Source organism: Haplochromis burtoni, unplaced genomic scaffold (assembly GCF_018398535.1).
Source record: "Haplochromis burtoni strain Fernald_Lab_line unplaced genomic scaffold, NCSU_Asbu1 Contig_116, whole genome shotgun sequence".
Lineage (NCBI taxonomy): Eukaryota > Metazoa > Chordata > Actinopteri > Cichliformes > Cichlidae > Haplochromis > Haplochromis burtoni.
In genome coordinates, this window is record NW_024582477.1 from 1,572,134 (window position 1) to 1,586,939 (window position 14,806).

The window sequence follows — 14,806 nt, forward strand, 5'->3', positions numbered from 1 at the left end:
CCCCCCCCCACATTCCCCTGGCTATAAGTAGTATTTACCGTACCGTTCCTAAAAAGTTTGTCATGTTTTATTTCAGCGTTAAATCAAAGTACATTAAAGTTTTTTTTGGCACTGATTACCAAAAAAAGGTTTCCCTTTCAACAAATCCACTCAAATCAAGTAAAAACAAAACAGCTGGTTACAGGAGAGCTCACCATCTCAAGAAAATAAGAGTCCAGAAAAGGCATCAGTGTTTGAGTACTGCAGCTTTTCTCCATCATGATGACGCCACACTGTGATGAGGTTTACATTGTGAATTTCAAAATCTATCCTTTGCTTTATTGATCTCTCTCCTCAAGTCCTCAGTGGCCTCCTGCAAAGACGCGTCACCACCAACCTATAGCACTTAGTTATTGGTCAGAAAGCTTTAATTGAGGGCGATTGCCGAGCTGTGTTTTAATGTTTGTCCTACGTGCTAAATACAGGCTGACAAGTAATGAGATTTTCCAGCTGTTGGGCCCTGCAGGCGTGATCTTAACTAAACAACAGCACATCTGGGTCTCCATCAGCAGCGCTCAGCCACATTAGTTCAATTCAGTTTTATTTATTCTGGAAAGATAAAGGCCAAATCACAACAGCAGTCACCTGGAGATGCTTTATTTTGAAAGGTAGAGACCCTTGATACCAGAAACCTGATAAGCAATGAGTTGTATGAGCTGATGCAAAGTGTGACACGGTTTAGAGCGGTAACATTCGCACTCCTTAATAGGTAGCTTCGTTAAATGTTCTGTCTTTATGACTTTTTTCTGATAATCAGTGTCAAAAAAAAGCATCATTAATGTTGGTTTTACGTTACATATAAAACGAAGCCTAAAACAGACTGCAGTGGGCAAATACTTTCCACCTGGGGCGTATAAAACGCTCTGGGGAGCAGGGAGCGGGTGAAGATGGCGTCAAACGGATGGCACCAAATGCCCCCCCAGAACCCTGCACACACAAGCTGTCATCCTTCCACGAACTGATGGATTGTAAATGCTGCTTTCAGGATGTGAAATGTTGTGTAACAATGCAAAGTGACCCAATCCTCATATGGATTTGGAGTTGGGACTGTAGAGTCCGAAGAGCGGAAACCTCCTTATGCCCAGTGTTTATCCTTATCAATGGAAAAAAAAAAAAAAAGACTCTGGACTGCAGGAGAGAGAGATAGAGGACCAGACCAGAGCCTGGATGGATCTCACCTGCCTCTTTATTTTTGTTGTCTTGTTTGTTTTTATAAATAGCTTGCTTACTGCTGGTGTGTGCAGTGAGAAGACGAACGTTTCACACGCACATTTATTGTCCCCACTGCCGCTGACATAAGCACGCTCATGTACCCGTGTACTCACTCAGACATTGTTAGGCATCACAAACCGGCCACCCACTGCCATGTCCATTATCATTCCAGTTTTACCTATAATAATGGTGCCACCTTGTGGAAGTGTAGAGTAACTGCAGACCAGTAGCGGGATTCTAATGGTTTCTGCACACATTGAGGAACTCGTAACGGGGCTGATATCGGTGCTGAGACAATGAGACATCTTGGAGTTGTTCCTACCACTTACATAGACTTTGACTTTTTAATGACTTTTAGCTGTACCATCGTGAACTCTTTGTTTTATAATTATTGTGAAATCCAATTATTTCTTTCCAAATCATACCGTAATGCACAGACAGATCTGCAGGAAGTGTCAAAGAGAGACCCATAAGCACTATTCATTCAACATGGTAGAATTTTTGGCACACTTTTGTGTCACTAATATTCTGTATTTAATTTTAATTTTATTGACGAGTCTTATATACTTGTAACTTGATTTTTAAATTTTTTTTTTTTTAATGCTGGGGTATACAGTGTTCTTACACCAGTGATGCCAACTCGTTAAAGGATTGTAGAGTCCGTGTAAGAATAGTTTGACGTTGTAAGGAATGTATAAAGGAAAAGCATTGGTACTGTACAGTAAATTGTGCTAGTTCTAAAGTACAAGCTGTAACAATAGAAACCTTTTGATATGTGCGTTTGTCAGCACATAGACATGTCGTTAAAACGGATAGACGTAGAGTAGCGAGGGTCTGCAGAATGTTGCATGGCAAGAGGTGTTTCTTTGTTTTCTGTTTTATTTGCGTGGGGTGGCTTGTTCCGATGGATTTCTTTTACCATGTGTTGAGAACTACTACGGATTTTCCAGTAGTTTTGATGACGATGTGATGCACAATATTTTGTGTACAGTTTCTGCTTTATTTTACCTTGGCGTGCCGTTCTATCCAAGTTAAGTTTTGACCCGCGAGGTAAAAGCAAGTTTTTCCAGAGTTGTATTTTTGTATTTAGTAGTTCTTGCAGAACAGTAACTTTGTAACACTGGTTTTTGTTTTTGGGTTTCGTAACAGGTAGTGCTTTTAGCACACAGACACAGACACACACAGACTCAATCTCTGACTTTCTCAGGTTCTCTCCACGGACGTCCGAAACCTTTCGGGCACAGTTTGCACATCTCTGGGTTACTGAATGACTACAACACAACTTCTTCAGGTTCTCTGTCAAGCTGTCTAAGGATCGTATCATTGATCACAATCTACTGTCTTTACTATTTATCGAATATATGTTACTGTAGTTCTTACTGTCTGAAGATAACTGCCTGTATAAACTGTTCTTGCCACAAACTAATGGCCAGGTGGCAAACATGACAGAAATACATGTCTGCTTAACACTGTGTGATTTATTCTTTTTTTTTTCTATTTGATAACGACTCATTTCTGGTGTAAGTGGCATCTACAATGCAATGAAAGCTACAAATGCGTTAGACACGGAGGTTTACATTTAAAATATTGACTGCTTTAATCTCATTACAGTTAATACAGTCACTGTGTGCTTTCTTATGATTTAACCGATCTGTAATGCTCTTCAGTCTCATAACAACTGAACTCCACTGCTGAACTCTAAGCAGTGTCACTATTTTTGAACGTCGCTTCATCCATCACTCAGATTGGCATTATACTTGTGTATGAATGCATCGGTGTCTTATTATTATGTTGCACCAGCTGAATAAAAAGCAGCTTTTTATTAATGTTGTTTGGACTTATTTATCAGGGTTGGAGTAAATACAGAGGGATAATGCTCGTGAGGCGTACATGAAGAAATGGGAAAGAGGCGATTAGTGAGCAGGAGTGTGGCTTCATGCTGAGAAAGAGTGCTACGAATCTGTTTGCTTTCAGTGCTGATGGAGAAGGTCAGGAAATGCACGGACTTTGTGGGACTAGAGAAAGTACTGAAACATAACAGAATACATGTTCAGGTTCATTTCTCGACCTCACCGATCCGTTTGATATCCCAGCTGGAGAAGAAGAGTCAGATGAGGCTGATGTTTTCGTTCATCAAAGCTTTAACACCAATGCGCGTTGGGAGATCACACTACATGCAGCCACAGCAAGCACCAAGTGGATCTGAGGAGCAATTCCTCAATCTGTTCATTATAAAGCCTCTGGGCGCTCCCTTAAAGGACTTGTCCTATATTTATCTAGTAGTCCCACAAGCATCTTGCAACCTTTAAATCACATGATTTAAAGGTTGTTACGGGGGTTACAGGTGAGCCCACCCTACGCCCACTACAGTCAGCAAACCGAATCATACAAAGAATACGTTGTTTCCTTATCAAGGACATTCAAGGCCACACCCCCTAACGTTCACATAGAAAGGTACACTCCCCAACTGTTCCTTTGTAGTTTCCTGCTTTTCTATTCTTCTTTACAACCTACTCCTTATCTCTGCATATCATAGGGGAACTGAAACATGCCACCTGCTTTAATACTTTCTCACAATGTGTATGAATGAGAGGGAAACAGGTGTAACAGTGAAACAGCAAAGAGCGGAGATAGTGAGGGTAGATGAGTTTAAATGCCTGGGGTCAACCATGCGAAGCAACAGGCAGTGCACAAGAGAGGCGAAAAAGGGGTTAGGCAGGGAGGAGAATGTCGTAGGGATCATTTGTGACAGAAGAATAACCTCAAGAGTAAAGAGAAGGTTTACAAGATGATAATGAAACCTGCTATGATGTATGAGTGACAAAAAGACGGGAGGTGGAGATGAAGATGTCAATCTGGTAGTGAGCAGAATGGACATGATTAAAAATTAGTATATCAGACGGACAGCTCAGGTTCAGCAGTTAGAGTTAGAGAGGCGAGGCTGAGATGGTTTGGACCTGTACAGTAGAGGCATAGTGGATATAGTGGACAAAGGATGTTGAAGATGGAGCTGTAAGGCAAGAAGAAAAAAGGAAGACATGCAGAGAGTTGGTGTGACAGAGGAGGATGCTTGCGATAGGGTGAGATGGGGGAAAGAGGATCAGCTATGGTGACCTCTAAACGGAGCGGCCAGAAGAAGAAGTAAAATAAAAGTATTAGTAATAGCATTAATTTCTGGCTTATTTCGCAATGTCGCACAACACTACTTGGATTCTGACACAAAATCCTACTCTTTTCCAGAAGGGGGCAGTAGTGTAGTATTTGCAACGGCAGCCGCCTATTGTGCAGCCGAAGAAGAAGAATCAGTCGAGCTTTTATCAACTCGAAGTGGCTACGTAAATGTTAGCAAGGTGACACAAATGGTTGTTCTTTCTTTTGGATATTGTTCCCCATTGCTGACTCGACATGGGCAAGAGAGACAATCGAGTGGTGAGTGGTACCGCATAATTTGATTAAAATTATTTGCATATATACCGCGTGACATTTAGTAAACAAGATAAAAATAAACGGGCTAGCGCTGCAGTTAGCATTGGTTAGCTTACGTACGTGTCCACTAGGTATTGTGATGCTAGGCCTGCTGTGTACGGTGGTTAGTTTAGCCGCGCATATACACACTTAGCTTGGAAATGCAACATTGTAGATTGGTTTCTTTAATCTTTAGGCTTTCAAACAGCTTGATCGACGCAAAGCTAACGTTAGCTTAGTGCATCAGAAGGTAATCCTAAATTTGGGAGTAGTTCAGGTTCTTAGGCGAACTGCCTTGACCGTCGTTGATTGGCAGAAAATACAGCAACTACTTGTTTACTGATTACTACTGTAATTTGTGTACTCCAGTCCCTGTTTTAAATGTTGTTTAAATGCGCTGTGCCTGCTAATGTTAATGTTGGTGTTACTTTTGAGCGTTTTCCAAGTGTCTCCCTCTTTAATGTTAGCCAATGGTATTATAGCCTCGGGGAGGCTCCAGGTACACATAAATCTTACACAGTAGCAGAGTCCTGCTGTAAACCCCATGCCCAGGCTCTGTTTGCCCTGTTTCACAGCTATTTTAGCGATCCAGCATGTAGTACTGGTGAATTGCAATGCATTATGCCATATTTTAAGTGTCCCTCTATTAGAAGGATGGAAATTAATGCTTTTGTCTGTGTTTCAGGCTTACATTAACCCCATTGCTGCTGCACGAGCCAGGGGGCCGGTACAGGGCTCTGGGCCAACCATTCAGGATTATTTAAGCAGACCTCGACCAACATGGTAAGTAAAGGGCAGATTTGCAGCTTAGTGGTGTAAAGTGGTGTCCTCACTTTATCATCACCACAAGAACATTTTTGGTGTGCTATTAAAGAGCCAAAGGAGTCAAGGTGCACATATCTGGCAGCACAATCTTTGTTAAGGGGTTATAATAAGTTCAAAACTCTAAAGCGTATGAACAGTATTAAGTAAATAAAGCTATTAGTGATTCCTAAGTAAGAATACTAACCTCACCTTTAACTAGAATAATTCAGTCTTTCCCAAAAGGTGACACTTTTGGAATTAAATCCGGTTTTAAAAAATTATTTATTGTGTTTATCAGGGAGGAGCTAAAGGAACAGCTGGAGAAGAAGAAAAAGGGCTCTCGAGCCCTGGCTGACTTTGAGGACAAAATGAACGAGGTACGTTTGCATTATATACAGAGTATTTGAACAGGCATGAACTGGGCTGTTAATCAACACAGTTTTCCTCTGGAGTTAGCTTACTTTTAATACTCCATGGCGGCCTTACTTGTCTATAAGTTAAAAAGATAAATGAAATCTTAAATTTATTTAATTTGTGGGTGGCACAGGGGTGCACTTGTTCAAACATCCTGGTCAGCTGGAGCCTTTCTGTGCCTCCTGGTACTCTGGCTTCCTCCCACAGTCCAAAGATGTGTTTGTTTGGTTAGTTGGTTATTATTAATTGGCTGTTTATGTACAAGTGTGAGAATGTTTGATACAATGGACTCGGAGCACATATTTTACCTTCTTAGGGGAAATCTGTGTTTGCAATGGAAACATGCCCGTACTGTGAGAGCTTGAGAGCTTTTTTAATTTATTTTATTGTGTACAGCATCTGAAGCGTCATCACTGTTTGTCACTGTAGCCACATTGTAATTCATATTAGATGAAAATATTGCACCTTATTGAAACAGTTACCGGATAAACACCACATACTATTTTGGTAACATTGTTTCTTGCTTTTTAAGAGATGGAGGAAAGAACTCGCCAAAAACAGAGAGAAAATGTTAGGCGGAAGTGAAAAGGACAAGGAGGAGAAGAAAGACAAAAAAGAGGTATGATATGAATCCTGTATCAGATTCATGAAGTATTATTTTTATTTCTCACCTTTACTCACTTTTTGTTTCTCTGTGCTTCGTTTGCTTGGCATTTGTGTTTAGAAAAAGAAGAAGGAGAAGAAGAAATCCAGCAGGGTGAGGAGAGACCTCCAGTATTTTGATTAACAGCTGTGCCGTGTTACTGATACATACACACAGAGTGCATGTTTTCTAAACTCGTCTCTTATTCAAGCCTGTAAATGCAGTTTGTTTTTTCAAACAATCGAATAACCTCATATCTAATGAACCCTGCTTCCACTGTGTTTTGGTCAAGCATTCTTCATCTTCCTCCTCCTCATCGAGTTCTGATTCCTCCAGCAGCTCCTCCTCAGAGTCAGATGACGAGGTAAGGTCCTTTTACGATTCATTTTACATCTCATGTAGGGCTGCACGATTTTGCATAAAATGAGAATCACGATTTTTATTTATTTTTTTTTTTTTGCTTAGATCACAATTCTCTCACGATTCTCTTTTCCAATATAAATATTTATTGCACTTATTAACTGCACATCAACTTCGTAACAGTTGAGACTGAACATAAAAACAACAAATGTCTCACATTTTGTCGTTGCTGCAAAATGTTGTACTGCTTGTAATTCCGTCTCCACCGTTGCTCGACACTGCGTGTATAGAGCAGGTAGTGCAACATTTGAAAAGTAGTTATGTGACGGCACTGTGTAGCGTTTGTCTAGGGTGTTGATCATTTTCCTAAATCCCTTGTTTTGCTCAGTGTTGATGGGAGCCATATATTTAGCCAGGTGATAAGTGATAGCCTCCGTAATTTCTTTGTGCCTGCGGGAGTTCGACGGGTATAGGGAAGCGCTGTATAAGCTTCCTGTTATTGTTGTTTGGGGTGGTTGACCGGGACGGATTTTCTCCTGTCACTTTCTTGGCCTTTGCAGCTTCATCATCTCTCACATGCTCTCCGTTGTTTTTTCCTTGCCAGCTGGCTTCTGTATCACGTGGTATAAGGCTCCGCCCTTTTCATTTGTTGAGCAGAAAGAGTAAGCGCTTGTTTTCATGCAGATTATGTCCCGGATCAAAATGCGGTACAATTGTCATCTTTTTTTTTTTTTTTCCTTTTTCTTTTTTAAATTTTTTTTTTTTTTTTAAACCATTGTCATTTGGAAATGAGATCGCACATAAGTATGAATTGAGATCGCGATTTTCTAACGATTAATTGTGCAGCCCTAATCTCATGTGCTTTATCTATCAAAACTAACTCGCAATGCAAGTTTTTTGGCTTGAGCAGTCAACCCGTGTGCCACAAGGTTGTTGACTTCATATGCTGTATGTCTTTTCCCTGCCTTCTCTCACCTTAATAGAAAGGTAAAAAGCCCCCAAAAGTTAAAAAAAACAAAAAAACAAACAAGAAAAAAATGTAAACTGTACATTATAGAGAGATCAGATTTATAAAGACTTTAATGGATCTTAGAAGGATTCCTGCTTTACTTCACATACAGCAAAACCCTGATTGCAGTTTTTGTTTGCACGTGCAGGATGAAAAGAAGACTGTAAAGAAGAAGCGGAAGAGAAAGAAGTCGTCATCCAGAAGAGCATCGGACAGCTCAGAGGATGAGTCAGATGCTGAAAGCAAGGTTTTTCTTTCTAATGCTGCATGTAGTTGTAGTCGATTCATTGCAGTTTTATAGAAATGGACTGTGGTGGTAATTTTTTTTTTTTCTTTTTCCAAGAAGAAAAGGAAAAGAATAAAGGAAGAAGGTGACAGAGATAAGGTAATTTACTTTTATTCCGTTATTCACTTATCTGTCATTTTGATGGCGACACTTGATTTAAAATGCATTCCTCTGGCTTTTTTCCTCCCGAACCAACTTAAATAAATAAATCTTGTGTCCATCAGGATGAAAAGAGCCGTAGAGGAAAGAGGAAGGCTGAGAGAAGTTATAAAGGCTCATCATCAGAGTCGTCTGCTGACTCTGATGATGATGAGGCAGTAAGTATTATTTCTGTCTCTATCACACATTTCTGCAGTCATTATTTTTTTATTGCTAATGTATCCATCGCCTCACTTAACAAATAGACTTGAAGTAGTTGAGCGTTACTCTCTGTTCATCCTTTGTTCCTCTTTTGCTTATTTGGTCCTCTCGTCTTTTAAATGTAATAGCTCCTCACTGTAATTGCTCCCCTGATAATTTTTATTTTTTTTATTTATTTATTTATTTATTTTTTGGTCAGAGCTGAGTCGATCTTATTCTCAGGCCAGATATTTATGGCAGTCCGTCTTCACTGCTGTTTGCACACGAACGGATTGTTTGTGCAGACAAAGGCCTTTTTATAGCTGACTAAAACTGAACTTAAAATTAGATCTGAAAAAATGTTTTGGTAAAATAAAATCAGAAAACTAGATGTCTTAGGGGAAAAATTGAAACTAACAGAAATAATCTTATAAAAATAAGAAGCTAATTGGCAAATACAAACCTGTAGTGGCTCTGGTCCAGATGTCACCTGAGTTTTTCAGAGGGCTTCTGTTGTAATCACAAAGGGGTTGGTTACTCATTAGTGATCCTCCTGTTTTGCACATAAAAGAAGCCTCCAACCAAAATACTTGAATAAATCACATGTTTGTTTCTGTCTGCTGACTTTTTGAGCACTATTTATTTAGATGTTATTTTCTTATTTAAGCATTCATCCTGAGATGCACATGTAGACGTCGGATAGAAATACGAACCACTTTGATTTATGTCTTGAATTGTTACCTTTTCATTCTGATAGTTATCTGGACAAAGCCTTAGTTACTTTAATCATTCAAGCAGTCAAACTGAACCATTTTTCATGTTATTCAATGGAGCCTTTTACATTTCAGCCCTGTCAGATTGAGGGCGTTCGCTGGTGTCCCTCTTTAAACCTCGTACTTGGATACAGTAGAGATACAGAACAAAAGTCAAATCGGTTTCATTTTTCCTAAAATGTTTATGCAACCAGATGTTCAAGCTCTCGTGTCTCTTTACTGTAGGGGGAAGTCAATCTTTGTGTCAAGTTTCTTTATCCGATTAAATGGTGTTCTTAGCCAAGCCAGCTTCATTTATAAAGCACTTTTAAAAATAGCAACTGCTGAACATAGGAGTAAAACAGCCTTAAGAATTTAAATAAGTAAATAAATATATTCAAATTACAAAACACAAGATGCAATAAATAAATAAAATAAATAAATAAATCATAATCTCAAACTGGGTCACATGCCCATCTTTAACTAACCAGTGATCTGTACTGCATGTATTGTATTTAATAATTCAGAAGAGAGATAAAGGAGTCATGAAGACTTATGTTTGACAACATCTTTAATCCTGGATTGACCACACAGCTGTTACAGCTGTTGCAAAATTTCCACTATTGTGAAATATTAGGGGAATTGTTTTTCCTTTCTTTTTTTAAATTCTTCGTCACCTTTCAACTTTCTACTCCTGCAGGTTGAAGCCAAGAAAAAAAAGAGAAGCAGCGAGGAAAAGGAGAAATTCACAGTGAGACATTTTACTTCATTTCCTATTTCAAGACAGTCCGCAAACAAGATTTTGTGGGCGGAGCAGTAGATCTTTGTACATCGTTCAAAAGACGAATCAGTCGCTAAAATGCAGAAGTTTTTTTTTTTTCCAGGATAAATCCAAGAAGAAGAGGAAAAGGAAGCACAAAAAACATGGCAGAAAAAAGAAAAAGAAGACGGCGTCTCAGTCGGACTCGGACCTCGACTGAAAACATGTCTTCCATTTTTCTGACAGCTCAAAAGTAGAGTCATGTTTGCCTTTGACTACCAAAAACTACTCGCATCCAATTTTTGGGGATTTCCACCTATACAGGGGAAGCAGCCGGCCTAAATGCTCGGCTTCTATGTGTGAAGTGAAAATTGGGAAGAAAGTGCTGGTCCCTCTAAGTGGAAACAAATAGTGCATATCTTTTTTGTTTTGTTTTACCACCATGATTTTTCTGCATTATTGGTCTGAAGTTCACTCGAAGACAGGACTGAACTCTCCCCCCCCCATCTCTTTCTGGAGATTTGAGTGTGCCTGGCACTCCCCACCGCCTTCAGAACGCTAGCCCTCTAGGAGTTAGCCTCTGTGCTTCATACCTGACATCTTTCATTGCTACACGAGGCTGTTGATGCTAGTGCCTGCGTGATGCATGTAGACGTGATGACCAGATGTCTCGCCAGCTTCATATTGAAGTTGGCCATTGTTGTAAGAAATGAGCTTCACAGTCATTAAGTAATACAAGGGATAATTGTTTTTGTTAGATGAGTTGTTACACTGCAGTGTAATTGTACAAACAATGGAGTTCAATAATAAAGTATTGTTTTAACCTTTGCTGCTGTTATGTAGTTACAACACTGAGGCCAGAAAGTGTTGTTTGCAGGTCTCCAGGTTGCTGGACCCCGTTCTCCATTCTGTTTCTGAAACCGGAAAAAGAAACGCACATATGTAAGCCTCACTAAGACTTTAAATGCCTGTTACTGAACCATGAGTCTGACTTTGTGTTTGAATCTGTCATACCTCGAAATGAATGAGACGCCTCACCGATGAAACCACAGGAGCCGAAAGTGTGACACCATTGTGGAAAGTGTTATGAGCTTCATTTTTCCATATTTTGTCTCTAAGGAGCCAGACTCGTATTTTTTCAAGTGGTCTCAAGCAACAGTTCTGCAGGCTTTCTGAAAGGCTTTCACTCACTTTCAGCCCAGTGCTTCTACCTGACATTTTTAGAGGGTTTTTTTTGTTTGTTTGTTAAGCCACTTCACTCTGACCTGTGAATGATTCAAGCATAAAAACAGCACCTTACAACCTGAGGGATGAACCTATTTGTGTCTACACACAACTTGGCAAAAAACCAGTTTTAAATTGTATCTAGGCTTCAGTCTATGAAAAATGGCAAAGATAACACTGACAGAAATAAAATTCTTTTTTTTTTATACCAACAAAGTGGTTCCACAGGAGATGAACACCATCTGAAAGTCATATCCTTAAGAAAGGGGGGGAAAAAGACCTAGGAGGTGCCCTTCAGCTTCAGTGAACAGCAGGTAGATCATCAGAAATGGTCTCAGAGGGACGGTGGCTGTTAAAAGGCCATTCCTAAGTAAAGGAAACAAGGAGAAAAGGCTGGGGAATGTCAAGTTACACAAGAACAGGACAGAAAATCAGTGGCAACAGGTCTTATGAACTTTGAAAATTTAGCTTCAAATTGCCATCTATAAATACAGGAGAGTGATCGCTGGAGGCTCTGTCGCGGTTGGGGCCATTTTAGCAAGTGGCTGAGATATATTGTCAAAATTGATGGCATTATGAAAACAAAGTTCTTTCAGAGTTTGGACCACCATGCAAATACCATCTGGAAATCATCTGGTTGGCAACAGCTTCATTTTTTATCATGACAATGATCCCAAATGCGCTGCCAGTGCAGTAAAAGCATACCTGGATAGAAAAATGCAGAGTGGAACACGTTTAGTCATGGATTGGCATGCAGTAATTTCCCTAACGTATAAAAGTGGGAACTGAGAATTAATGTGGGGGGGTGGGGGTATTGGTTTCCTTTGAGCAAAGATGTGCTGGCATTTCGTAGTTTAGGTGATTTCAATAATAATAAAAAAAATAAAGCTTTCACCAACTGTGAGCGTAAAGGCCAAATAAAAGTTTGAGAACATTTACCCACTCATCACAGTGACAGCACTGTGTCTCAGTGAGACTTCACAGGCAGGTCTTGTGATCAAAACAGTGCGAGGTATGAAAGGTTAATGTGTGTTCATAAAGCCTTGTTTAATCTTTACGTTTCCCAGTAAACAATGCATTTCCCTTTAAAAATAGAAGCTTTATCTGTGGGCGTGAGCTACAGTAGTTCCAGAAACCTTAAAAACTGCTATATGACTGTCACAGGACAGAAGTGCTGTGATGTGAAGTCAAGCTCTCAGCTGCTCCTCAGTGGGCGGGTCTTACCTGCACTATAAAAAGCCATGCAAGTTTCAGTGCGAAGTGGAAGTGCGAAATATATGACAGGAAACTGTTGAATCTCTTCCCTATCTGAAGGTTTGTGACTCAAAGATTTGATTTTAAAATCTTTTATGGGCAATTTATTGGTTTAATATCCTCTTTTGTAAGTTTAATTTGAGAGCAAGAAGTTTTCAAAGAAGCGAACGTGAAACTGTAGGTACAGGAGTACATATGATCAAAAAGTCTGACTTGTAAGCTGCGAAGAAATATGCACTTTATCTACTTTTTAATATCACCTTGATGTCAGTTGAAAAGAATTAAAGGGAAAAGGAAAAAGTCACTGTGATGCTCTTCCCTCCAGATGTCGAGGCTCACTCTGTGGTTGTCAGTCGGGGTGTTTGTGTGGGGATTTGCTTCTTGCTCTATCACGTGTCCTGATGGGAGTACTTGCTCAGACATCTCTACCTGCTGCAAGACTGAGTATGGATATGGCTGCTGTCAGTATCCAAAAGTAAGTCAGCTATATTCACACAAATATAACTTTCCATTAGTGTTGTTGCTTTGTTTTGTTTTTTTATTTATTGTTTTGCTTGTTGTTGGTTTTGGAAGTCAGATTGGAAATAAGTCTTATTCACTCTGCAGGCAGTGTGCTGTGCAGACATGGCCCACTGCTGTCCGTCAGGGTATCGCTGTAACCTGGTGACACAGCTGTGTGAGAAACTGGACCAGCCGTGGCTGAGCATTCCCATGGTGAAGAAGGACGCTGCACAGAAACTCACATACCCTTTCCTCTATAAGCCAGCGCTGCCTTCAGTACCTGCCTTTGTCATCCCTATGTCAGAGGACAAAGAGAGCATGAATGAGGTAGGACACACCGCGCTTACAACATTTAAAGGCTGCCTGTCGCTTTAACTCCTCACTTTGTTGAAAAGAAGCGATGTTACACAAAGAATCAAGGAGTTAATAAATAAAGCAATAACGCAGGATCACATGAGTTCACCAGTCACATGAATGTGATGACAGCTGTGGGTTTGCTCACTTATATTGCAAGACTGCTGTAATCATTTTATATGTGACAAGAAAAGAAGTGCACGTGCATCAGCTGTTTCTCACCACGATGAGAGCATACCTGGACAGCTGCTGATTTTTGCAACTTTGCATCCTTTAGCTCTGTGTAGTTTTCCTCGTGGGTTTCAGAAATACTGCTGCTCCTTAGATGGCCAAGTAAAGTAAAAAAAATCCTGGTTTAACTTGATTAATTAAATACAAAAAGAAACCAGTTTTTTTAAGGACTTTTAGATAAAATCACACACACGCTCACATACACACAGAAAAAGTTCAGTTCCTTGGAGTTGTTAGTCTGCTTGCACACTCTGTTTATCGGTTCCTCTTGTCAGAGGAGGAAAACAGTGGCACAGTCTTGGACGTGGATATTACTTTGATTTTTATTGCTTAAAAGGACAAGATTGCAATGGTAAGGTGCAAAGTGCATACAGGACAGAAACAACTGCATCGTGCTGCTGAAGCAACTTTGCAAGCACCTGCAAACATTTGACCCACAGCATGCAGTCAGTTTTCGCAAATGTAATGTCTTTGATATGCTACGATGTATAATAAATTTGTATCAATTCCCATCCCTACATACAAAGTGTACTTTGAGTGACAGCTCAGATAGACTTTATCCCCCATTTAAGAGAATTGATGAATGGACTCATTTTTGGATAAGAGGAACAGGCTAATAGTTAGCTTGTCCTTCCCGTTTTGCAGATACCAGAACCAGCTCTAACACACGTCGGCTCCCCTGAGGCTCAAGTCATTCGTTGTGATTCCCTACATTACTGCCAGGGGGGGATGTCTTGCTGCCAGGCATCCTCAGGCCAGTGGAACTGCTGTCCCTACCCACTGGTAAGGATTGTACATAAATCCCAGAAATGCCATCACCTCTTGCTGGAATAAGGTTGGTGTTTTGTTCTAATACAAACACTTTTGACTGATTTCAGGGCCAGTGTTGTGCAGATGGTCTGCACTGCTGTGAGTATGGATACACCTGCGAGGCCTCCTCCTTGAAATGCAGAAATTCTTACTCTTGAGATTTCTCGGGGCTGCACAAATAATGTTGAATATATATATATATATATATATTTCTTTTTTTTTTCTTTTCTTTTTTTTAATTTTTAAACTATTTTACTTCAAGATTTGTCAAGATTTTGCTGAAAATTGTTAGACACACTGCCTCATCTGAGATAGAAGCCGATCAGCTTCACAAGAAGACAGCAAGTGG

The 14,806-nt window shown here is 40.0% G+C and overlaps 3 protein-coding genes across 5 annotated transcripts in view; all 3 read left to right on the forward strand.

The window, feature by feature from the left end:
• cdk6 (cyclin-dependent kinase 6) overlaps window positions 1-3,077 on the forward strand; it is a 39,524-nt gene extending 36,447 nt beyond the window's left edge. For both annotated transcript variants that reach the window (XM_042223651.1, XM_005928562.3), the window contains one exon: window positions 1-3,077. The gene's annotated coding sequence lies outside the window, so the exon portion shown is untranslated.
• Window positions 3,078-4,532: 1,455 nt separating this feature from the next.
• fam133b (family with sequence similarity 133 member B) lies at window positions 4,533-10,994 on the forward strand. Of its 2 annotated transcripts, none has more exons than XM_042223652.1 (11): window positions 4,533-4,680; window positions 5,402-5,499; window positions 5,819-5,897; window positions 6,467-6,553; window positions 6,659-6,691; window positions 6,870-6,941; window positions 8,095-8,193; window positions 8,290-8,331; window positions 8,457-8,549; window positions 10,024-10,074; window positions 10,208-10,994. In XM_042223652.1, exons 1-11 carry the CDS (start codon window positions 4,657-4,659, stop codon window positions 10,301-10,303), a joined length of 774 nt encoding a protein of 257 aa, XP_042079586.1. In that variant the 5' UTR covers window positions 4,533-4,656; the 3' UTR covers window positions 10,304-10,994. The 2 variants fall into 2 exon arrangements, with proteins under 2 accessions (XP_042079586.1, XP_042079587.1); XM_042223653.1 differs by having other exon boundaries at window positions 8,293-8,331.
• Window positions 10,995-12,496: 1,502 nt separating this feature from the next.
• Window positions 12,497-14,668, forward strand: LOC102289507 (progranulin). The gene is made up of 5 exons (XM_005928560.2): window positions 12,497-12,621; window positions 12,887-13,036; window positions 13,168-13,389; window positions 14,293-14,430; window positions 14,526-14,668. The coding sequence occupies exons 2-5, from the start codon at window positions 12,887-12,889 to the stop codon at window positions 14,613-14,615; spliced, it is 600 nt and encodes a 199-aa protein (XP_005928622.1). The 5' UTR covers window positions 12,497-12,621; the 3' UTR covers window positions 14,616-14,668.
• Window positions 14,669-14,806: the final 138 nt, after the last annotated feature.